Raw genomic sequence first — 23,848 nt, forward strand, 5'->3', positions numbered from 1 at the left:
ACTGAGGCTGTTTCTGCATAGAAATAAAACAAAACAGTAACGTTTGAATTCCATATCAAAGGTTTAATGTGGTCATATATGTCTTTTACACAATATATAAAAAAATATGACGTTAGGCACTTCAGTGTTTAAATGTAACTACAGTTCAAAAGTTTGGAGTCGGTAAGATTTTGAAATTTTCTTTGAAAGAAGCCTCTTACGCTTCTTAATGCTGCAAAGATCTATAAATCAGTAATATTGTGAAATAACATTACAATTTAAAATAACTATTTTCTATTTTCATATTAAATGAACATTAAGTGTGAATTAAGTGAATTTTCAGCAGCCTTTCAGGATTCTTTGATGAATAGTTCTTATAAATCTTTTGTGACAGCAAATGTCTTTACTGTCACTTTCGTCTATTTAAAGCGGCCGTGCTGAAAAGTGTTCATTTCTTTAAAAAAAACTCTTACCGACCCCAAACTTTTGAACAGTAGTGCATGTTTTTGGCCACTAGGCTATGCAACAGTTGGTCTGCAGTTCATTTAGTGCAGTGGTTCTCAAATTGTGGTCTGTTTTGTTGATTGGCTTATTTAAAAAAAAATAATAATAATAATAATTAAAAACATAACAGAAAGCACCAATATTGAGTTAATCAAAATGAATCAAATGAATAAACTGACTGTTAACATTAAATTAATAACAGCTGATGGTTCTGTCAGTAGATGTAAGCTTTCTTAGCTAGCAAACGGTCAGCTAGTTGCTATTTTCAATAAAATATAAACAAAACAGCACTTTAGAAAAAAAAAATTGGTAACAAGTCAGGAACAGTGAAAAGGACATCAAATTAGACTTCGGGTATTAGATGGTCCATTTTTCAGCCCTCCGACACTGACACCTTAAAAATGTTGAGAACCACTGATTTAGCAGCATGACAATAAGACCTAGTACCTTACTCTGAAGTTTGTCATCAATTTCATGATAATTAAATAGCGAAGCTGCTGATTCGTAATGGAATAGCAATTTGGGTTGTGATGGAACAATATATGAATCACACAGAGGGTGATTGAGAAGATAAATTGAAGTCTGATTTCATGCTTTTGTCAGTTATTTACAGTTCCTACTGACAGTTGTTGTAGCCCATGACTTTTAATCGGATATATTCTCTGACTTCAGTAACGTTTTTCTCCAGATCCGCCAATTCATCCCGCTGCTGCTGCATTTTCTGCTCGTTCTTTTTGAATTTTCTCTCCAATTCTTCAAAGGAGGGACACAGAAAAACAAGATGATGAGAAAAGAGCCCAACATAGTCAAATATCTCAAAATATTCACATCTATTACTGTTTTAATAACAAAATGACAGCATAAATAACACTTGGCTCATAGGTTAATTTGAGCATAAAAGTGCTTTGCTTTAGTAAATGTTTAATGCATTTGGACACATACTTCTGAGGGTTTCCATGCCCGTGGTGGCTTTCTTCAGCAGTTCCTCTGCTTCTTTCTTCATCTCTATAGCTTTCTGGCTAATGTTACCTTCTCCTGTCCCACCCACAGAGTCCACCTTCTCTTTCAGCTCCTTATACAGATTCTCGGCATTAACCAGCTCCTTTTAAACAGAAGCATGCACAAAAAAATATTAAATGTTAATGGCAGAAGCTGTAAAATATAGCTAGACGTGCACACACACACACACACACACACACACACACACAAACACACACACCTCTTGAAGTCCAGCAGCCTCTTGAGTTGCATTGTCAGACTGAGCTTTAGCATCTTTTGCCATCTCCCTGTTCTGCTCAGTTTTATTCTTCAATAAATCCACTCCATGTGACAAATTGGCCAATCGCATCATCACATCCATGAGGTTGCTGTCTAAATTTACGAGTTTGTTGTCAACCTGTTCAGGGAAGAGACAGAAGCAGATTAATTGAAATCTTAGACTATGACTCAATATCAATTCAATAATGCTACAAAGAATCATGAGAAAAGTATAATGGTTTCCACAAAAAATATTAAGCAGCACAACTGTTTTCAACACTGGTAATAATAATAAAGGTTTACCTTAGAAGTGATGCTCTGGGCATTCTTGAGATTTTCTAGGGCTGTGGTCATTTCCTTCTCAGCTTTTTTTATGGCACTCTGAGAGGTTTCAAGTGCTGCTTTAGTTTTATTGATATAATCGCTCACCCCTTCAGCTTGTGCCCTGCGCAAACACAAAATGAAATTTACTATATGTGGATTTCTGTGTAAAACTGTGAGCAATGTTCTCTCTCGCTTACTTTGCATCTTGAGCTCTCTCAAGCAGATCCTTGACTTTGGCCAGTTGCTCTGAGGTGTGGTTGAACACCCCTTCCACGTTGGTGAGGTTGGCGATGTTGGCTTTGATTTGCTTGACGATGTTAAGTATTACGGTCCCGTTGACTGGCAAGGAGATCGCCAAAACCTGCTGGGCCACTTTTTCAATGCTTTCTGGATCTGCTCCCTCCTCTGAATATATCAGTTTTAGTAGTAATAAAGGCTTTTTGTTGTTTTCAAATAAATGATAATTAGGCATTTATGATAATTAAATATTTTAAAATGACAGTTCATGCAGTAATGTAAATGTATCATTTACTCACCCTTATGTTAATATGATTTTCTTTTCTTTTTTTAATCCATGGAACACAAAAGATAATATTTTGTAGTATGTTCAAGCTATTCCATACAACAAAAGTATACAACGCGGAGATTTAAGATGTTATTTGTTATAAATATTGTTCTCTGGCATAGCTTTTATTCATTTCTGAATTTACGTTTACAAATCATTATCGTTATGCTGCAAATGTTAACAAATGTTCTAGTGCATCTTGTTACGAATCATGATGTACCAGGTGTGAACGTGCATACAGGAATAAAATTTCAGAGCTATACAGAATTTAAGTCACTTTAATTTTGGTCTGTTCCTCAGACAAAGCAACAGTATTGGATACATACTACTGTTGCCATATGGTTTTATGGACAACACTACTGTCAGTAAGAGTTTTTTTTTAGGAAATCAACGCTTTTATTCAGTAAGGATGTATTAAATTTATCAAAAAGTGACAGTAAACAAAAAATATCTATTTCAAATCAGTGCTGTTCTTTTGAACTTTCTATTCATCAAGGAATCCAAAATGTATCACGGTTTCCTTGAAATAATTAAGCAGCCCATCTGTTTTCATCACAGATAATAAAAGGAAATGTATTTTTGAGCAGCAAATCAGCAAATTAGAATGATTTCTGAAGGATCATGTGACACTGAAGACTGCAGTAATGGATGCTGAAAATTCAGCTTTGCATCACAGGAATAAATGCCATTTTAAAATATATGACCCTGGACCACAAAACCAGTCTTAAGTCGCCGGGGTATATTTGTAGCAAAAAGATAAAAATACATTGTATGGGCCAAAATTATAGATTTTTCTTTTATGCCAAAAATCATTAGGATATTAAGTAAAGATCATGTTCCATGAAGATATTTTGTAAATTTCCTGCCGTAAATATATCAAAACTTAATTTTTGATTAGTAATATGCGTTGCCAAGAACTTAATTTGGAGAACTTTAAAGGCCATTTTCTCAATATTTAGATTTTTTTTTGCACCCTCAGATTCCAAATATTCAAATAGTTGTATCTCAGCCAAATATTGTCCTATCCTAACAAACCATACATCAATGGAAAGCTTATGTATTTACCCTTCGGATGATATATAAATCTCAATTTCGAAAAATTGACACTTATGACTGGTTTTGTGGTCCCTGGTCACATATATTTCAATAGAAAACAGACATTTTAAATTGTATTATCAATATTAAATAAAACAATATTATCGTTTTACTGCATTTTTGACCATATAAATGCAACCTAGGTGAGTAAAAAATATTTTCCAAACTTCTGAAAGGTATACATTTATGGTATTGTATGGAATTTCGAACAGCATAAAGGCCCGTTCACACCAAGACGATAACTATAAAGTTAACTATAAGATAACTATATTAGATTCCACACCAGCAGACGATATCGTCTGTTTATTCTAAGCACACACTCGTCTGGCGCTTTAAAATATCGTTCATCAAATGGAAAAATCCTTTTGAAAATGATTCCAATCATATCGTTTCTCTGTGCCTTTATCGTTACAGTTGTGGTGTGGACTGGGAATGGGCCATAAGGGTGAGTAAATTTTCATATTTGTCTGAACTATCCCCTTGTTGCCTCTGCATTTCACACAACACAAAAACAACACTAAATCGCAAATCACAACCACTTACCATTCAAAAAATCTCTAATCTTCTGAATGAAGTCTTTAAGCATCTTGTTGGAGTTCTCAAAGAGTTCTTTCTTGCCCTGGGCTTTATCAAGAGTGTCCTTCGCTTGAGTCTTCACAGTCTGGGTGAGTGTAGCAATGTCTCGGAGCTGAGAGATAAACAGATTATTCAGGCTCTTTCAAAAGCACACATGCACTGCACATGCTCAAACAGACACCGGTTTACCTTTTTAGCAATGGTTTGTAGCTCCTTACTGGTAGCGGTCAGGTTCTTATGAACATCATCAGCATTGTACAGGGCCTTCAATGAGGCACCAACAGTTCCTTTACATCCTTTCCCTCCACACTTCAGCCCACCATCGCTATCACGGCAGCCAGCTCCTCCACAGGGGCTCTCTGGACAGCTACTATTAGCACTAGCATTGCCATGGCCACCACATACCTTAAAGTGTAAGAAAAACAAGAATGTGTCACTGATAAAGATTCATGACTCTCCCTTCCAGGTCTCAAGCCAAAGTTTTGCCCAAAGTTTCTACCTTATTGTTGAGGTGCTGGAGTTTTCGGTCGATCTCATGAGCTTTTTCCTCCAGTTCAGACAAAGATTTATTATTGGCGGTGACTGTACGCATAAAGCTGTCCTTTCTTTCTTTCAGCAGGGCTTCGGTACGGTTACGTGTGTCTCCAGACTGTTCCACAGGACTCTGGGGTCCATATACAGAGGCATTACAGCGCTGCTCTGAATTCAATGAAATCTGGTAGTACTTGCGCACGTTTTCAAACTGCTCTGTGAAACAAAAACGACAAAAGAGATTAACAACTTAAATTTTTTTAACAAAAATGTGGTGAATGTGACTGAAAAGGTGGGTTTTCTGCAAATTTTGTTCTAGAAATTATGAGTTAATTTTAATTTTAATTTTGGATGTTGAATTTAAAATACTACTTTACCTGCCAATCCAGCAGTGAGGTAGTTCTCCAGCTCTCTGTGCTGTCGGTGAAGTGTATTGTTCAAGTCTTTCAGTTCTTTCTCCAGTGCAGTTAGGTTTCGTTTCAGAGCATTGTCAAGGCCTGCCGTCACATTCAGCTCCCGACTCACGCCCATCAGACGCCCATCAGTCAAAGCTATCTCCGCTCTGAAAATATGCCCAATTAAACGGAGAAAAATTACAATTATCTTCATGTAACGTGACACCAAAGTCCACAATTATACTCACAAAGTGCCAATGCAACTAACAATTTATGTTTGGTGCATAATAATTTAGTGTTTGCAAAATAACGCATGGTTTCAATTGAACTGCAAGACTGATAATGTAACGTCAAGTGACACAAATGATTTTTAGACCCTGTCTGCAAGCTTTACTAAAGTAAAAAGACATTTAAAGTGCCACCCACTGTGTGCAAGCTTTACCTCAAGTCATCAATAGCCTGGCTTATTATGTTATAGATTCCCTCTCGGTCTCCATTTCGAATCAGGTCTTGAATCTGCGTGAGCCTCTTCTCCAGTGCACGTATGCGGCTATCGCTGACTCCCGGAACCTCACCCTTTTCCAGGATCATGGCAATGACATCCTTGATGTGGGTCAGATCTCGGCCGATCTGGCACATGGCATCATCCCATAGCTGGAAGCAGGGATGGCAGGGAATGCACTTGGGGAAGTTTCCGATAAAGCCACGGGCGCACTCGTCACAGCGTCGTCCTGAAGCCTCCTCCTTACACACACACGCTCCTGTCACACGGTCACACTGAGCCATCTCGGACCCCAGAGGGTGGCAGTTACACTCTGATCAGAGGGAGATAAAAGATGATATGAGACAGAGAAGAAACAGGAGTAAGTGTACGGTGTGTGCACTACTCACCTTCACACTGCACTCTGGGATCACCCCAGCGAAACGCCTCACATTCACTGCACTGTCGCCCTCCAAAACCTGGCTGACAATGACACTGGCCACTGAACTACAAGTAATTATAGAGGCAGAAGAAAAACAAAATTAAGCCATAAAATCATTCAAATCCAAGTCCCTCTTCAGACAAAAAAAAAAAAAAAAGAAAGATTAAATCATTATAAATAAAAAATAAATGTCATCTGAAGCATCTTTGATCGTAATGCAAGTCTAAAATGTCTGATACAACTGGTTAAGGTAATACATATTTAGGTGTCTATTCTAGTTTGTCTTTTTAATTTTACATTTAATATTAAAATGTTTTTCATTTTGCAAGAAACACTATCATTCAAAAGTTTGGCGTCATAATATTTTGAAAGAAGTATCTTATGCTCATCAATGATGCATTTACTTGACTGAAAACAGTAAAAATAATAATAAATTGTAATAATACTTCATAATAAAATAACCATTGTCTATTTTAATACATTTAAAAAGTCATTTATTCCTGTGATGTCAAAGCTGAATTTTCTGCATCCATTACTATAGTTGTCTTTGAGACAGGATCCTTCAGAGATTCTAATACTGTATGCGGATTTGGTGCTCAAGAAACTTTTTCTATTATTATCTATAATGAAGACTGCTTAATTTTCGAGGAAACTGTGACCATATTTCCAGAGTTTCAAGACTATCTGAAGAATATAAATATTTAATTTATTTGAAATAGAAATCTTTTGTAACATTATAAATATCTTTAAATATAATTTTTGATTAATTTAATACATCCTTGCTCAATAAAGTTTTTTTATATATTTAAAAAAACTTTCTGACCCTTTTGAACTTTTGTAGCATATATATTGTCAATTTTAAAAAAGTAAATTCAAATGTACATATACTTTTGTCATTGTTTATTTCCTTTATTGCATATTGTTTTTATATTTTTTCATCGTCTTGTACTTTATTGTATATTCTTATATATTATTTATATTTATTGTCTCTGTAATTTATTGTCTGTTCCCTTTCTATCCCATCGTTCTTGTGAGGAGATAACAAAATAAGAATGTCATGACAATAAAGAAACATGTTGGTTATATAATTTCAAGCTTAGTAGCACTGTATGTTTTTGCATGTTTATGCATGACAATAAACAGCTGCCATTTATATTTCATCACATTTGGGGGTTTGAATACCCCTGTTGTAATGTATAGTCACATGTGTTCATGTCATTTTACCTCGACCTATGCGTTTATTGTTATATATTGTTTTATGTTGAGGTTTCAATCTTGAGAGAATAACCCTGATAAAATACAGATGTAATGATGAAGAAAGATACTTTATGCCACAGGACATACCATGTTGCAGTGGGTGCTGAGGGCATTTGGTTGGGTACATTGGCAGGGTTCACATCCACAGTCCGAGCCGAAGTTCCAGTGGTTGGGGGCGCACTGGTCACAGTTGTGGCCAATGATGTTTGGCTTGCAGGGGCATTGGCCAGTCCGTTTATCACAGTGACACACTCCATTAGTACAGTAGTCGTCTACAGTGCCTGCAGTTACGCAAGTACAGCCTGAAGGACGAGACAGAGTGCAGATTTACACATAAATGCATAAATTCACTTCCATTGTTCATTGTAAATGCAATTAGGTTTTGAAGCTTTAGAGTCACTGTACTTACGCCTACAGTCCTGAGCGAGTGCGTTTCCATAATAACCTGGTTTACACTCAGAACAAGAGTGGCCATCTGTGTTATACAGGCACTTGAGGCATTGGCCGGTTCGTGGGTCACATGACTCTGGGTCCTGGGGATCAATGTTTCTGTTGCACTGGCACGGCCGGCATGTCCCGCCAGGCTGCTCAGGATCCCCATAATATCCAGAGGCGCAGCGATCACAGCGAGGACCTGAGAGAAGACACTGTCAGTAAACCTACTTAATGAGAATGAAAAACTATTGATTTAGTGACACTATTTTACCTGCATATCCTTCACCACACTGGCAGAGGATCTGGTTGGAGGCATAGTCTGGCTGACAGGAAGCTCCATTGGAGTGTCCGCTGTCAGGGTTTCCTGGACATGGACAGGGGCGACAGTGCTCGCCCGAACCCAATATTGGGTTACCATAGAAACCGTTTACACACCTAAAGTAAGAAAGGACAGAATAATAGATACACGTCTTTAGAGAATAATATCTTATTCATTTAATTTCTTAATTTAATACTATTTGTCTCAGACTATTTTGTCTACACTTATTACAGGGCAGGCTATGGATACATGCATATTAGCATAATACTACATATTAATGTTATTATGTTATAATGATATTAATATTATTTATTAAACAAACATGATATTTTATGCAGTATTTTTTTAAATAAAAATTATACAAATATTTTGGCTTTTTATACAAATTTTTAGTCTTTAAAAAAAATTTTTTTTTACTGTTTTATTTAGATTTTTACTTTTTTTACTGTTTTAGAACGTCTCTTACAAATTCTCACCAAGGCTGCAATTATTTAATAAGAAAAATACAGTAAAAACAGTAATATTGTGAAATATGATTGTGATTTAAAATAACTTATCTATTTGAATGTGTTTAAAAATATAATTTATTTCTGTAATGGCAAAGCTTAATTTTCTGTATTCATTACTGCAGTCTTCAGTGTCACATGATCCTTCAGAAACTGCTCAAGAAACATTTCTTATGTGGGAAACCATGATGCATTTTTGTCAGGATTTTCTGACAAATACAAAGAAAAAACAACAACATTTATCTGAAATAGACACTGCAAAATTTAAAAGTCTTTAATGCCATTTTATTTAACATTTTAAAGTTAATGCACCCTTGCAGAATAAAAGCAACAAATCTTATACTACCATTCAAACATTTGAAGTCAGTATCTAATATAGAAATATCTATATTTATTTATAAATTTATTTTAATAATTTGTCATATTTGATATACAGATTGTGACAGCTTCACCCTCCTTTGCATGGCATGCATCACTTTGTGAGATAAGTCAGTGACCCAAATATAATTTGTCAACATTGATTTAGTCAGTGTATTGAACACATTAAACAGTCTCTCACCTCTCACACAGCTGTCCAGCTGTGTAGTCTCGGCACTCATAGCAGGCACCTGTTTCAGGGTCACAGCTCTCTGCATGGCCGTTACACTGGCACTGTCTACAGTTTGGAAATCCCCACTGACCCGGCTGGCATTCAGAGCACTGGCGTCCAGTCGCCCCATGCTGGCACGGACACTGACCCGCCACGGGGTCACACTGATGACCTATAGAGCCCTGAGAGTGGCAGTCACATACTGTTGCAGGCAGAGAAAAGGGAGTGAGGGACAATGAGAAATGTGTCAAATTTAATTAAAATCTTGAACTAACAATTATGAAAAAATAAACAGTTACGATATATATAAAAAAACAAAAAAATAAAAAAATAAAGACGGCACTATTTATTTAAATATCAATTAAAATGCTTATTAAAAAAAAGTGTCTTACCAGTGCAGCCATATGGCCCAAATCCATACGTCCCTGGTGCACACTGATCACATTTACGGCCAATAACATTGGGTTTACAGTGGCATTGACCTCCGACTTTGTCACACTCAGCACTCAGTGAACCTTGAGGGTCACACTGACATGCTGCAGAAATAAAATGTTCAAACTATTATCAAGCCATTCGTAAGAATCTAAACAAAAGCATGAGATTGATCTAAATAAAAAATAAATTGATGTGTTGCGATGTGACTGTTGTTTTGACAGGACATTGTGGAGGGATCTTCAGCTTTGACCTCATCACTGTGTGACTCACCCAGGGCACCATTATGCATAATTGCAGAGATGCTGCAGATGAGTGTAGTGCACAGCTCAGCCAGCGCAGGCATCGGCACGGTCATGAAGGAATCCAAACACATGTACAACTCCATCTCCTGGCGTCGACGCTCATCTGAGGCGTCATCACCCTCGAAACCTGGGAGCTCATCATACCTGGGTATAAGTACAAGCTGTGGGGAGAGAGAGTGAGAAAGAGTAAGCATTTGTCATTATTACATCAACAGAAGCCTCAACAATTATGTAATTGCACCAGCAGGGGGCAGTGCTTGTTTCGACTGTGGTTAAGATATTGCACCACATGCTTTCATCATTTCAAAAAGGGATAGTTCACCCAAAAATGAAAATTCTGTCATTAATAACTCATTATTTGGTTATGGGCATCGTTAAAATATTACAGTTGAACCACTGATGTCACATGGACTATTCTGAAGCTAGTAGAATACGTTTTGTGCACAAAAACAAAAATAACAACATTGAAGAAATTGTTGAATAAAGTAGTTATTTTTGTTTTCTTTCCATACAAAAAGTAATCCCATAGCTTCATAACATTACAATTGAACCACTGATGTCCTTACGACTGTTCTAGGCTTTGAACATGGTAGGACCCTTGCTGTCTAGTATGCAGGCTCAGAAAGCTCTCAGATTTCATCAAAAATATCTTTATTTGTGTTTGTTAGATGAATGAAAGATTTGGAACGAAATGGGGGTCAGTAATTAATGACAGATTTTTCTTTTTTGGGTGAACTACCCCTTTAAACTTTTAATAATATGATTGATAATTTTAAATGAGAGAGGATCCTTACTGAGTCTATCAGGGTGAAGGCGGTGAGATGTCGGTGAGACACGGCATGACGCTGGAAACGGATGAACACCACATACTGGTTGTTTGGCTCAAAGCAAAAGGGCCTTGGCATTTCAATGTACCTGTCAAGAGTTACAAACCATTATTAACAATATTCATTAACAGTCTAATCATGCATATTTCTTTCCCTTTACTCTACAAAACAATTAAAAATGTCTAAACGTATACAATGGGGTTCAGAAATCTGATGGGATCCAATAAAAATCTTAAATTTATTGTCCAAGTTAACTAAATAAAGTTTTAAGATTTAAAAAAATAATAATACAAAGAAATGTTATGGCATAAAAAACACTGTGACCTATTTCAGTAGATCATAATAATATAATACTTTTCCAATTGAAATAAAAACACATTTTGAAAATGTACATAATTTTTTATATTTGAGTATATTTTAAAATGTAATTTATTTCTGCCGATTTGCTGCTCAAGAAACATTTCTTATTATTATCAATGTTGAGAACAGCTGTGCAGCTTAATATTTTTTGGAAAACTTCATATATGTTTAAATTAAGGATTATTTAAATAGAACAGTATAAAATATTTTTATTTTTTTTATTTTTTTATTATACACTGCCACTTTTCAACTGGATGTATTTTTGCTAAATAAAAGTATTTCTTTAAAATAATAATAAATCTTACTGACCCCAAACTTTTGAATGGTAGTTCATATCACTGAAATGATTATCATGAGTATCATGTGAGATATGATTAGTATTTTTATTCACAAACTACCAGTATATTTCACCATCTTTAATTGGGTGAAGCACATACAGCTGCTTCCTTTCCCTATGTTAACAACATTCATTGACTCAAATCCCTTTCCAGCACCAGACAGCCACCCTTATTTAGTTTCCCTCAGTTAGACAGCAGCTCCACCAGCCTGACGATGTGTGTGAAGTCTTATCTCCTGCCTGGGTTTTATTTCCCCATCGAAAGACTTAGACCGGTAATATATCCAGACTGAACTTCCTGAACTCACCTGACTCCCTGTCTCCTTTCATTTTTTCTCGTTTCTCCCACTTTCTCTCTCAGCCAGTATCTTATTTTTTAATTCACTCAGTGTTTGCTCAAAAGGATATGCAGCATCTGACAGAGTCTAATTTGCTCCTGCATTCCCTGGGACGAGGCCAGAAATCAGATTAGAGTCAGATTACAATGGCACCCAAAAACTCACCCCTTGCAGATAAATGATCAAAACAACTGCCGTGGAACTCTGTTTCCCATGAAGTGAGGGTGGGCTAAACAAGCTTTAAAATAGTACTTTGTACATAATACACAATAATACATAAGTCTACACTAACTATGAATGGAGTGTTTACAAAGAAATATCAATGCGTAATTGCATCCAAAACCAAAGCATTCCTGATATGCCCAGGTGAACACGGACACACACAGACATAAACACAATGATATTACCTCCTGTGGTGGGACATTGTGACTGTGTACATCTGCTCTGTGGGCAGCATGTTTCCACAGCGAAGACTTGTGGGTAAATCCAGGGATGTGACGCTCACTAGAGCCTCCCAGTCCTCCGTGGACTGCATACAAACAAAAACGAACAGACAAAATGATTAATATCAGATAAATAATAATAGCATTAACATTTAATCAAAGATGGGATTTTGTCATATTTTATAAAGTAAATACACTACTTTTTTTTTTTTTTTTTGAAAAAACTTTGTATGTTTGTCCAGTACAAATATCTCAACTTTCTTTAATCAAAATACATTTACCTGAAAAACTCAATGAAAAAGTTCTGCAAAATGCATCAACATTAAGTGAGTTTATGCTTAAAACAAGAAACAAATCTGTCAATGAGGTAAGATAAAAACAGTTTAATCTTTTCATTATTTTTCTGACCTCACTGTCAGATATTTTTTTCTTGTTTTAAGCTTAAATTGACTTAATTTTGATAAATATTTCAGAAAAACAAAACTTTATATCATGTAATTATCCTTCTTAAGTAAACGTGTATTGATTTAAGAATGTTTATATTAGAAAACGAGACAAAAATACTAAGTAAAAAAATACTAAGGAAGAAAATATTTTTTTGCAGTGTTTAAGGACATTTAAACCAGTTTAAACTGGTTTTTGAGTTTTGAAACGTGGTGGCTGGTTTCTGGTCTAAGCTGGTTCCGGGTGGTGATTACTTAGTATGACAAGTTGGTTGCTGTTTGTAGGCTGGTCTAAGATGATCTACCAGCTAGTAATCAACTGCCATGTTTCGAAACAATATCTCAGCGTTTCAGACCACACACCTCTGGCTCGTATCTGATCATAATGTCATATTCCATAGCATATGGGATGTTGCTGATGGTGAACTCGAGGCCAGCGCCGTCTTTAACCCGAGCGAAGCCCGGCCCGGTCCATGTGACCATCTGACCCGGTTGTCTCTCTCTATGCACTGTGCTTACACTGGGCTGAAAAGAAATTCACAGATTCATATAAAACTAGATACAGCAGTGTAGTGTAGTTGACTGATAAAGGCGAAGGTGGAGTTATCTGCAACTTACAGTTTGCTGCAATTGTCGGATGCGTCTCAGTGCTGCCCTCTGCTGTTGGGCAATATGCCGGCGATGATGACGACGGTTTCTTCTCAGCTGATTGTTAAGATGCTGCACACAGTCAGTCTCAGCCTGAGGCCTTGGGTTGCCCTACAAAAACAAACACATAAACTATATAATATTCATGAGATTACATTTATATATACCATATAGCATACATTGCGGAGTATGGCTATGTCCAGAATGGCATATCTCCACACTCTCATATTAATCTTCTAGTATGCAGTGTGTATACAACTGCTCCATTATGAATTATATATATTCTGCACACAGTAAGCACATTTTCAATGTAATGCAGTCTTTTTTTAACACCATTAAAAACATTCTTACCAACCCCAAATGTTTGAACACAACATGACACCCATTCTGAAAAAAAGGTGAGTGAGGTGACAGGCAGAGAAAGTGTGAACTGGAACAATGATGGTGAAGAATGTGAGAGACTCTGTGAACCAGACAGCGCTGGTGTGTGTTTATATGTGTGGTGGGCATTAATAACTCTCTCTGACAGGCTGGCATCTCTTGTGCTCTCTGATCTTATTCTGGGTCACTTCAGCTGTGGAGCATTCTGCAGTTCATCTGCGTGTTTGTTTGTGTATGCCACAGTGTGTCTGCACAACCAGCACTGCCTGAGTTCCTGAGGGGGGTACAGTCAACTATTCTGGAAAAACCTCATTAAATTATAATGAAAAAACTGCCATTGTGGAAAGAATAATTACTTTAAAATATTAATATATGTTTTAAAGATTCATTTTAACAGGAAAAAAAAAAAATGATTTATGAAAAGTATTTATGATTTATGTTTTTCCACTGAGTTTTTAACCAAAGCGATCACCAAACCTGAGTGTGACTCAGAGGATATGAGGGTATCAGATAGGCATGCTGCTCTTATTGTTTTGTCACACAGAACAGTGGAATGAAGGTACCTGAGGGTTCAACTTACATGAATGTAAACTCACAAAGTAGACATTTTTACATTTTACACATTACATCAAAGTTTATAGACCGAAAGATCCAGCTGAACCGAAAAATTGAGGAATTCTTTCACAGACATGCACATATTACTCTATGAGCCTGATCCTGTTTCCATGACCCATGATACCAGCATCACCCCCAAGAGCAGAACAGACACCTATTCATAACAACAGGAAGATTTATAGCAGTACCCTGATAATATGACATGAACTCTGCGTAGTTTAGGCTGCCAAAAGGACAAATAGAACATCGTTAAAATGCCAGTATTAGGTGGATTTTAGAAATGTGATCTCCGTGCAATTGAGCATTACTCACTGGAAGAGTAGGATCATCAGGGGAGCGACCTATTGCTTCCTCTGCTTCATACTTGTTATAATCCAGAGAAGCACAGAAAAACGCAGGCTGCACTTCAGAACACTGCTGACCAATCAGATGAGGCCGACAGTCACACTGACCATTGTCCATCCTGCATCTGAAGGTGAAAGAGAACAGAGTTTAGAGAAAATTGTCATAGATATCTTCAATATCTAAAATGCTTCAAATCAAGAGTTTAATAAATTGTTTTCATAATGAAATCAGTTCATATTCTGTGGAAGCCCTCAACTTTTTCCTTAGTTTTATTTTACTTTTTAAAAATATTTTTACTAATATATATATATATATATATATATATAATAAATTTTATTTATTACACAGAATTTTCTATTTTTTAAGGGAAGAATATTTATAGGAAAAAAATACATAGAAAACAGATCTGGAAAACAGATTCAAAACGTTCATTATTTTCACCTTGCAGTTGGGCACTTCCATTCAGTTAAATTCTCTAAACAAATTAAAGAGTTCTTGAATTCAGTAACATCCTAGTCAAATCCCAAAAGAATGCAGGACTTTAATCCTGGCATATCAAATCCACACCCAGATACCAGACACTTCCTTATTGCTAATCAAGGGTAAATACACATTTAAATGCAATAACTGGAATCAGTAACTCACCTGTTGCTGGTTGCTCCACCAAAGTCACAATCGCACGGTCTGCAACCAACCAGGTCATTACTGAGTCCCCAGTATTCAAGCTGCACACAAATAAATACATACAGGCATTTTCTGAATTTTCAATATTAAAACTGCAAAAAATTATTTGTGATGGTTATTGTTTATGGAGAGAGTGAAGACGCACCAGGCACTGATTGCAGTAGCGGCCCGTTACATATCTCTTACAAGAGCAGTCTCCACTGATCTGATCACACGGAGCCCCGATCATAGTGATACCACGGGGGTCACAATTACATGCTACCAACAACATACACAAACGATAAGCACAATAAATGTCACATACAGATGCCTCTTGGTGAGCATTACATTTTATAGAGCCCATAATTTTCAAATTGTTTAAAATTTGGACCGTTAGTGGAACACGTTCATGATGAACTTGAGAAGAATTGACTTCACATCCACTAAACACACACAGTCACTTACACTGGCATCCTAGTGGGTTGTCAAGACTCAGTCCATAGTGTCCCTCTTTGCAGTAGTCGCAGCGCTGACCCCTGACGTTCTGCTTACAGCGACACTGACCTCCAATCATACCCAGATCCAGATCAGTATGACTGTCACAAACTCCTCCCTCCACAGATCCCACCGGGTCACAGTCACAAGCTGCACACACACACAGGAAACAACATGAACAACAGGCAGGAGAAAACTATGCACAAAAAGTCTCATGGAAACGAACAACTTACAGATACATGCTGCCGGGTCTCTGATGTCTTTAGTTGGATCCTGATAGTAAAAATGTTTACAGGTCTCACAGTTGCGGCCCATGGTGTTGTGGAGACAGTTGTCACACACACCTCCACTGATGTTCCCCGTAGCCAGATAAACCGCCATGTCAAAATAACACTGGTTGGAGTGACCGTTACAGTTGCATTCTGAGAAAAATCACAAGTGAAGACTTATTTGCCATTTGTATTTGTATTGAACTTCTTCATGCGTGTGTACAGTATCTTACCCCTGCATGTATGTGCGTTATCAGTCTCAGCGGGCCTCCAGGGTGCATCATGGTAGAAATCTCTACAGTGCTCGCAGTTTAGTCCCACAGTGTTGTGCTTACACACGCAACGTCCATGAATCTGTCCAATCAAAAATATGGGATGTTTTAAATCACTCACAATCAAACAATAATCAAGCTGTTATTTGAAATCAAAACTGCTAATCAGTTTGACTGATACCCACCATGCCAGAATCCCTGGAGGTCACTCTGGGTACTGGTGCGCACTCTGACGCGTGACCGTAGCAAAAGCAGCTCCCACGCACAACCAGCTCATACAGCGCATAGTAATATTTCTGCAGCACGTCCGGACGCCGGTCAAGCAGGTTATCACCCAGAGTGTGCAGTTTAGTGAAGTTTATCCGGAGATTAGTGATCCTCAACAAATCTGAGGGAAGATTGTTAACAAACTACGTGATTGGCAGCTGCATTATACGCAATGCTGTAGACACAAAATGAAAACACTCATAAACACTCACTACAGTAAATGAGAATAAAATTGGCTTTAGCAAGTAAATAACACACAAGTCAAAAGCCATTAAAAGAAAAGTAAACCCAAAAATTTACATTTTTCAGGCTATCCAAGATGTAGATTTGGAGAATCTTGCTCACCAATGGATACTCTGCAGTGAATGGGTGCCGTCAGAATGAGATTGGGAAAACAGCTGATAAAAACACAAGTAATCCACACGACTCCAGTCCATCAATTAATGTCTTGTGAAGTGAAAAGCTGTGTGTTTATAAGAAACAAATCCATCAAGACATTAACTTCAAACAAGTCTTCTATCTATAATTTTGTTTTCTTTGGTAAAAAAAAAAAAAAAAAAACTGTTTACATGAAAACTGTTCTAAACAAATATGTCGGTGAAGTTTGATGTCAGAGGACAACAGGGGAAGGAATTTTCAGAGGAGGAAGCATTACCATGGATTATTTAATCATATTTTGGCTGGAAGTGTCGGTTCATTAATATTAAAACACCATAACGGTGGATTTTTCTTATGAACACACAGCTTTTCATTTCAGAAGACATTAATTGATGGGCTGGATTCTTGTGGATTATCGTGATGTTTTTATCAGCGGTTTGGACTCTCATTCTGACGGATCACTGTATTCACTCCATTGGTGAGCAAGTGATGCAATGCTAAATTGCTCCAAATCTGTTCTGATGAAGAAATAATCTCATCCACATCTTGGATGGCCTGAGGGTAAGTAATGATCCAATAAAACAGTTAAATGGTAAAAGATTTGTTACATTTCACTAACCCTGAATGTCAAGACTGTATGGGTCTTTGACATTGATCGCAGGATCAAGCACTTTGTAGATGACCTAAAAAATAATATTAATACAATCATATAGCGGGACTGTGGGTGCATGCTACATTCAAAAGTAACCATCAAAAACAGATATCCTTATTAAAATAGCCTCAGCACACACTCACCTCTCCTTCAGTGGACGGCTCAATGTCAGAGTAGCGTTCCTCACAGATGACCTCATCAATAAAGCGCAGCGAGTGGGCAGGAATCCGGGGGAAAGTCTTGGTGCAGTTGTAGGCAAAATAGCGATATGGCCTCCATGTACGGCCAAAATCAGAAGAACGCTCAATTATCATAGCAGCAGGCCTAAACGTCTGTGGAGATTCAAACAGAAGGTTCAAATCTTTAGCCGTGAGGAAGCTGGTTCTCTTTTACTGACATATATACTTATCTATTATTGAAATATATTGCTGTGCTTATGTATATCCAGTTATACATACTTTAAACTTCATGATGAGATGAGTAAAATGGAACTCGGCCTCAAGATTCAGTCTAATACTGACATTCTCTTCTCCTGCACACAAACACACAAAAGAAAACTGAGGGTCATTACCTACAAGTATTCAGTGGAACTAATACAGTCAATTTTTTATAACAAATAAAAACAAATTATATAACATAACAAATTATTGAATAAAAATTATGTTTTTATGAATTTCATAAATTTTAGGTAGGAGAATTCACTCTTGTCATACATTTTCTTTGTTATAATTTGGTGTGGGCCACAAACCTAAGACCACCAGTGAAAATGTTTCAATTCTTTGTTAAAGTTTTTGTTTTATCAAATACTAATATACAATAATTAACAGTAACAGTAATACCAATTAACATCATAAAAATACTAATAAAAATGTTTGTTTTGTCAAGACTTGTCTTTACACTTATTATCTTTACGACACTTGTCATCACCATGTATTAAATTAGAAAAAAATGACTAAATAAATAAATATACAAAGTATTCATCACAAATTATTTTAAATACAATTTTTTTTAAATGATTTAATATATTTTAGGTAGTACAATTACTTATGTTATACATCTTCTTTGTTTTAATGTGGTGTTTTTAATTTTTTTTTTTATTATTTAATTCTATGCTTTACATTTTTTCAATTTGAATATGCAGTAATTCTAATTAACATGAATGTGTATTAATAATAATTAATTTGAAGAATCATTAATTTTAACTTTGCTTATCATGCAAAAAAATTAACATTTTCTCATGTTTCCAAAATCCTAAAACTTAAGTTCAAAATAAATGCAAATGTAAACTATAAAAAATGTAAACGTAAAGAAAAAAATTTAAATGTGACTTTTAATGCGATCTCAGGCTTTTGGTCTCAAAACGCAACCCTCACGCACCATTTACAGATTGCCACCAGGTGAGTTCTCCTCTGCTGTCTCTCTGGTAGATGACATTCTCTACCCTGTGGCTGCTGTCGTGATGATAGGCATCATACGGCTTCTGAGAGTCACACTTAAAGCACTTATTTAAATCCTGCACAAAGACAATAGAAAAAAAAAAACTGTGAGAGAAAAAAATGCTGATTCTGCAAAAGCACTCAGCAACAGCAGTGCAGTCTGACAGGAGCCTCTCCACACCTTTTTTCAGGTACATTTTCATTTGTAACGACTTAAACCAGCATGGCTCGCATCTCAGGTAGCTGCCAAGACATACAAAAAAAATCTGGGTCATAGCCTAAGCAAAATATTCCCTCAGAATGGGGGGCAAGTTCCATGCCAACCTGGAAACAGAGGAGGAGAAGGGAATGGGCCCTCTGGATTCAGGTCAGAACATGAGCGTTAGCGTGGACGAATGCCAGAGCACTTTGTCAAAGCCCAGTTGTTGTCATGAGCAACAAAACCTCCAGCAGTGGCCTGGCTAAACCGACTGAGACGCGTGTATTTCTTCAGCTCCCTTGAAAAGGTCACAGCAACGACCAGGGGAAGCTCAGTATCTATTTCAGATCTTCACGAGCTCTGCAGGACACTGATATCAGCACTTCTACAATATTGTGCTTACCACACACAAGACACATGCTTACTGGGGTAGTTTTGAGTGTGAGCTGCCAACAATAGGATTAGCAGTGATCAACTGGATTATGAACTACAGGAATGCTATACTGGGGCCCTGCAAAAAACACATTTCTAATTCCTCTAGCGCGGCTTAACAGCTCTGTGGATTCACACAGTTTAAATGCATGGAGTGAAATAGGGATAATAGAGATAAAGAAAGTCACTTTCTAATATTTCTGGTGTCCCAGTCTAGTTTAGGATGCAAGAATATATACACAAGGAATAGGATGGGCAAGATGGATAAGTTTAAATTTATATTAATAAAAATAATGACTTGGATATTTCTAAATAGTTATTTTTATGCTGAAAAGACACCACAATTAAATTACACAGTTTAAATCAAATTGAGAAAATAATTGTTTACAAAATATATTTTTTAGGTTTGTTAAGATATATTCAAGTTAAGTTCTATTTATGTTTAGCAAAAATATTAAGCATGGCCTTGAAATAATATTTATTGTGAAAAGTCATTTACAAATAATTCTCAATTGATCTGAACATATTTCTTATAGTTTATACATGCAACATTATTCTAATGGGAGTAGAAAAATATTTAATTAATAAAGTAAATATTTCCATTCCAAAATCCAATTATTTTATTAAGGAAACAATAAATCATCCATCCTTATTCATCCATCCATATTCATTTATCCTCATTCATTCATTCTTATTCATTCATCCTTTTTCATTGATTCATTTATTCATTCATTCAGACTTATTTGTCCATCCATCCATCCTTATCTGTCATCCTTATTCATTCATCAATCCATCTATCCTCATCCATCCATCTATCCATCCTAATCTATCCATCCTTATTCATTCAATCCATCGATCCATCCTCATCCACCCATCCTTACTGATTCATTCAGTCATTCATCAATCCATCCATCCTCATCCACCCATCATTATTGATTCATTCATTCATTAATCCATCCATCCATCATCCTCAATCATTCGTTCAATAATCCATCCGTCCATCCATCCATCCATCCATTCATTCACTGTTATTCATTTGTCCTTATTAATCCATCCATCCCTCCATCCCATCCATCCATTCATCCATCCATCCATCCATCCCAATTCATTCAGTCATTCATCCATCCATCCATCCATCCATCCCAATTCATTTACAGTCATTCATCCATCCATCCATCCTAATTCATTTATAGTCATTCATCCATCCATCCCAATTCATTTACAGTCATTCATCAATCCATCCATCCATCCATCCATCCATCCATCCATCCTAATTCATTTACAGTCATTCATCCATCCATCCCAATTAATTTATAGTCATTTGTCCATCCTTATTCATTCATATTCATTAATTTCTTCCTTCATTCGCTCATTCATACATTCACATTCATATAATGCAGGTCTTTGCCATCGACAAGTTTAAAACCCCCTGTCCTATAGGATGTTTAGATAATTGAAAGGTATAAATCTTGTAATGTAAAAAAGACCAGAGTTAAAATTATGGATCAAGTATCACAATTATTACTGTGCTTTTCGATAATGATAACAGTGCAGTCAATTAAAACTAGAATTTCCATTTGACACTCTTGACGGATATATTGCATTACAAACGGAAATATGGAGAACTCTGCAGACACTCTACTGACAAATTGTCAGACCGCTGACAGGTAACACCTGCACTGATGACAAAACAAGCATAACTCTCTCTGTCAAGGACGTGTGGTGCCTCCAGGCGGTTGAACAGTTTGTCAATTTTATGCACCTAAAATGCTTTAAAGAGAGGAACATACATAGAAAAGAACACCAGACATTTTAAATAGACATTCGTGAAACATTAAACGGTCAATGAAAATACATTTTATGAGGGCAGAAAAGAGTGCTTTATAGACACCTGAAGGAAAAGGGAGGAGTAGTGATTCAGGATAAAAGAGGAAAAGCAAACAGAGGTAGATGAATGCAAGATCTTTTAAATCACACACGTATCGAACAGAAAAGCCTTAGGCTGCAGATTTTACTTCAGTAAAAGAGGTGTGGCATACTGAGCAACACATGTGCAAGACAGCAGCGTGTGTACCTTGTAATGTAACAAGTGTGCAAGTGTATGTGTGTGTGTGTGTGTGTGTGTGGGTAAAGTTTTGCCTTCATTTTGGGGATCAAATGTCCCTACAAGGATAGTAAAAAAAAAAATGCACAGTGGTGTCTGAACAAACGGTTTTAATAAACAAAAGTTGTGAAGGAACAGTTAAAGCAGATGACAGATTTTTGGGTGAACGATCATTTTTATGAAAATCTAAAATTGCCAAACAATAGAAGTCAATGGAAAATCCCTGGCATGACTAAAAACTGTTTAACTACAATCAATACAATGATGTTTTGATGAATGGTAAGTTTTCATGTACACAAATTTACCTCACATTTAAAAAAAAAAACTTCTAAATGGGCTGCGTGCACGAGCACATCTATCTTCATATGACAAATAATTTCCGTGAGCACAGGGCAAGGCCATACAAGCAGGAGCAGAGAGCATGGTTTACACAGCATGAGATCATGTTTCTGTGTCTATATGAAAGAGAAAGAACGGTTCAGGAATAATGTTGGCTTTACCTGCAAATGACTGACAATGCAATACTGCTCAGGCCCACCCAGGCCACAGGTGGAGGTGGCTGTCAGGTTAATAGCTCGGCCAATCAGAAGGTTTCCCGTCGCCGGATAACAGCTGCCTTCCATGCAGCCGTGTGGGGCGGAGGGCAGCTCCTGAGCCACAACTGGAAGAACTTCAGAGAACACAGACAGGAAGTGGAGATCATTAGTCCCCAAGCCGTGTTTACTTCTTCCTACAGACTTTATTTTTCACTTGACACAGGTAAGTAAACTTCTGCAGGTGGTGCACAATGACTTGTGGGTAAATTTCCTTTTCCACTTGCTGTGAAGTGACTTTTAATACATATACTCTTTAAGTGGCCCTTCGGCCATATTCACACATACATTCCCTAGGACTACAAATTTCACTTAAGATGACCAAACATCCCACAGTTCTGACTGGAATGCACCTTCTAAGGAAGTGGTGAATGAATTGATCCACATCAAGATAATGTAAAAACTCATGCATCAGTTTTTCCTGACCCACGACGCACTTTTCTTTGCACACGACAGCCATTGATTGGATGGCACTGCATACAAGCAGAGCGGCTTCTGTTTGATGACCTCATGAGGCTCATGGTCCCACCCAGGCGGCAGAATCAAAGACTGAGGGTTTAGTTTCTCATTGAGTCAGGAAAATAACTGGCTTTGTTCCACATGGTTACCTCTGCAAAGGGAGGGCTCAAAATGCACTGCATTTGCCTTTCAAAATCCAGAGTTCATCATAGGGTTATCAGACATTGTCAAATCCAGATGTGTGGGAGGTCTTACATGGATTTCAAACATTCATCTCTAACATTGTGGAACTATCATTACAGAGGACTAGCACGTAATCACACCCCCAAACTATACCAGCTCATAATGGGTTAGGATGTGGCCGGTGGAGAATGGCAATAATTATGTGACCGTACATCTTAATGTGTTTGACCTCTTTTCTTTATCATTACAACAGACAGGTCTCGGCAGTCAGGGGCTAGAAGCCTTCTGGAAAACCAATGTCCTGGTCAATCTTTGGTCCCCTCGGTGCAAACCTTTTTAACACACCGCTGACTCTGAATAATGCTATCATCTCAAAACAGAATAATGAGATAAATTATTTGAATAAATTTACAGGAATGTACCATTTGACTTTTAAAATACAATACTATAAGAAAAAATACAAATACACAGTATATGAAGTCATCCAATTAATTTATATAGTGCTTTTTACAATACACATTGTTTGAAAGCAGCTTTACAGAAAATCAAGATGTTTATAATATCTTATAGTCCTATAAATATCCTATAGTCACATTTAGCAGATTAGAGCTGGGTGGTAATATTGTTTAAACATTTAACCAAGCTGGAGATAATATAGTTTAGATTTTGCAATGATATAAATAATCACGCAACCTAGATTGGCTGTATTGCTTTATG

The 23,848-nt window shown here is 36.8% G+C and overlaps 1 protein-coding gene across 1 annotated transcript in view; it reads right to left on the reverse strand.

The window, feature by feature from the left end:
* Positions 1-1,099: 1,099 nt before the first annotated feature.
* Positions 1,100-23,848, reverse strand: part of LOC306860079 (laminin subunit beta-1-like) — a gene marked incomplete at both ends in the record, with an annotated part of 29,886 nt that continues 7,137 nt past the window's right edge. The window contains 33 exons of the mRNA XM_079401603.1: positions 1,100-1,236; positions 1,426-1,585; positions 1,703-1,879; positions 2,044-2,185; positions 2,262-2,469; positions 4,268-4,412; positions 4,490-4,705; positions 4,800-5,047; positions 5,209-5,393; positions 5,669-6,041; positions 6,118-6,214; positions 7,494-7,708; positions 7,816-8,040; positions 8,113-8,276; positions 9,226-9,457; positions 9,648-9,791; positions 9,961-10,153; positions 10,787-10,907; positions 12,262-12,383; positions 13,104-13,265; positions 13,359-13,499; positions 14,697-14,853; positions 15,375-15,454; positions 15,559-15,671; positions 15,858-16,037; positions 16,121-16,309; positions 16,390-16,510; positions 16,614-16,816; positions 17,693-17,756; positions 17,869-18,057; positions 18,184-18,257; positions 19,103-19,238; positions 22,397-22,566. Coding sequence (XP_079257729.1) covers positions 1,100-1,236; positions 1,426-1,585; positions 1,703-1,879; positions 2,044-2,185; positions 2,262-2,469; positions 4,268-4,412; positions 4,490-4,705; positions 4,800-5,047; positions 5,209-5,393; positions 5,669-6,041; positions 6,118-6,214; positions 7,494-7,708; positions 7,816-8,040; positions 8,113-8,276; positions 9,226-9,457; positions 9,648-9,791; positions 9,961-10,153; positions 10,787-10,907; positions 12,262-12,383; positions 13,104-13,265; positions 13,359-13,499; positions 14,697-14,853; positions 15,375-15,454; positions 15,559-15,671; positions 15,858-16,037; positions 16,121-16,309; positions 16,390-16,510; positions 16,614-16,816; positions 17,693-17,756; positions 17,869-18,057; positions 18,184-18,257; positions 19,103-19,238; positions 22,397-22,566 — 5,483 coding nt within the window. The remainder of the gene's footprint in view (positions 1,237-1,425; positions 1,586-1,702; positions 1,880-2,043; positions 2,186-2,261; positions 2,470-4,267; positions 4,413-4,489; positions 4,706-4,799; positions 5,048-5,208; positions 5,394-5,668; positions 6,042-6,117; positions 6,215-7,493; positions 7,709-7,815; positions 8,041-8,112; positions 8,277-9,225; positions 9,458-9,647; positions 9,792-9,960; positions 10,154-10,786; positions 10,908-12,261; positions 12,384-13,103; positions 13,266-13,358; positions 13,500-14,696; positions 14,854-15,374; positions 15,455-15,558; positions 15,672-15,857; positions 16,038-16,120; positions 16,310-16,389; positions 16,511-16,613; positions 16,817-17,692; positions 17,757-17,868; positions 18,058-18,183; positions 18,258-19,102; positions 19,239-22,396; positions 22,567-23,848) is intronic.

Source organism: Barbus barbus (assembly GCF_936440315.1).
Source record: "Barbus barbus genome assembly, chromosome: 40".
NCBI lineage: Eukaryota > Metazoa > Chordata > Actinopteri > Cypriniformes > Cyprinidae > Barbus > Barbus barbus.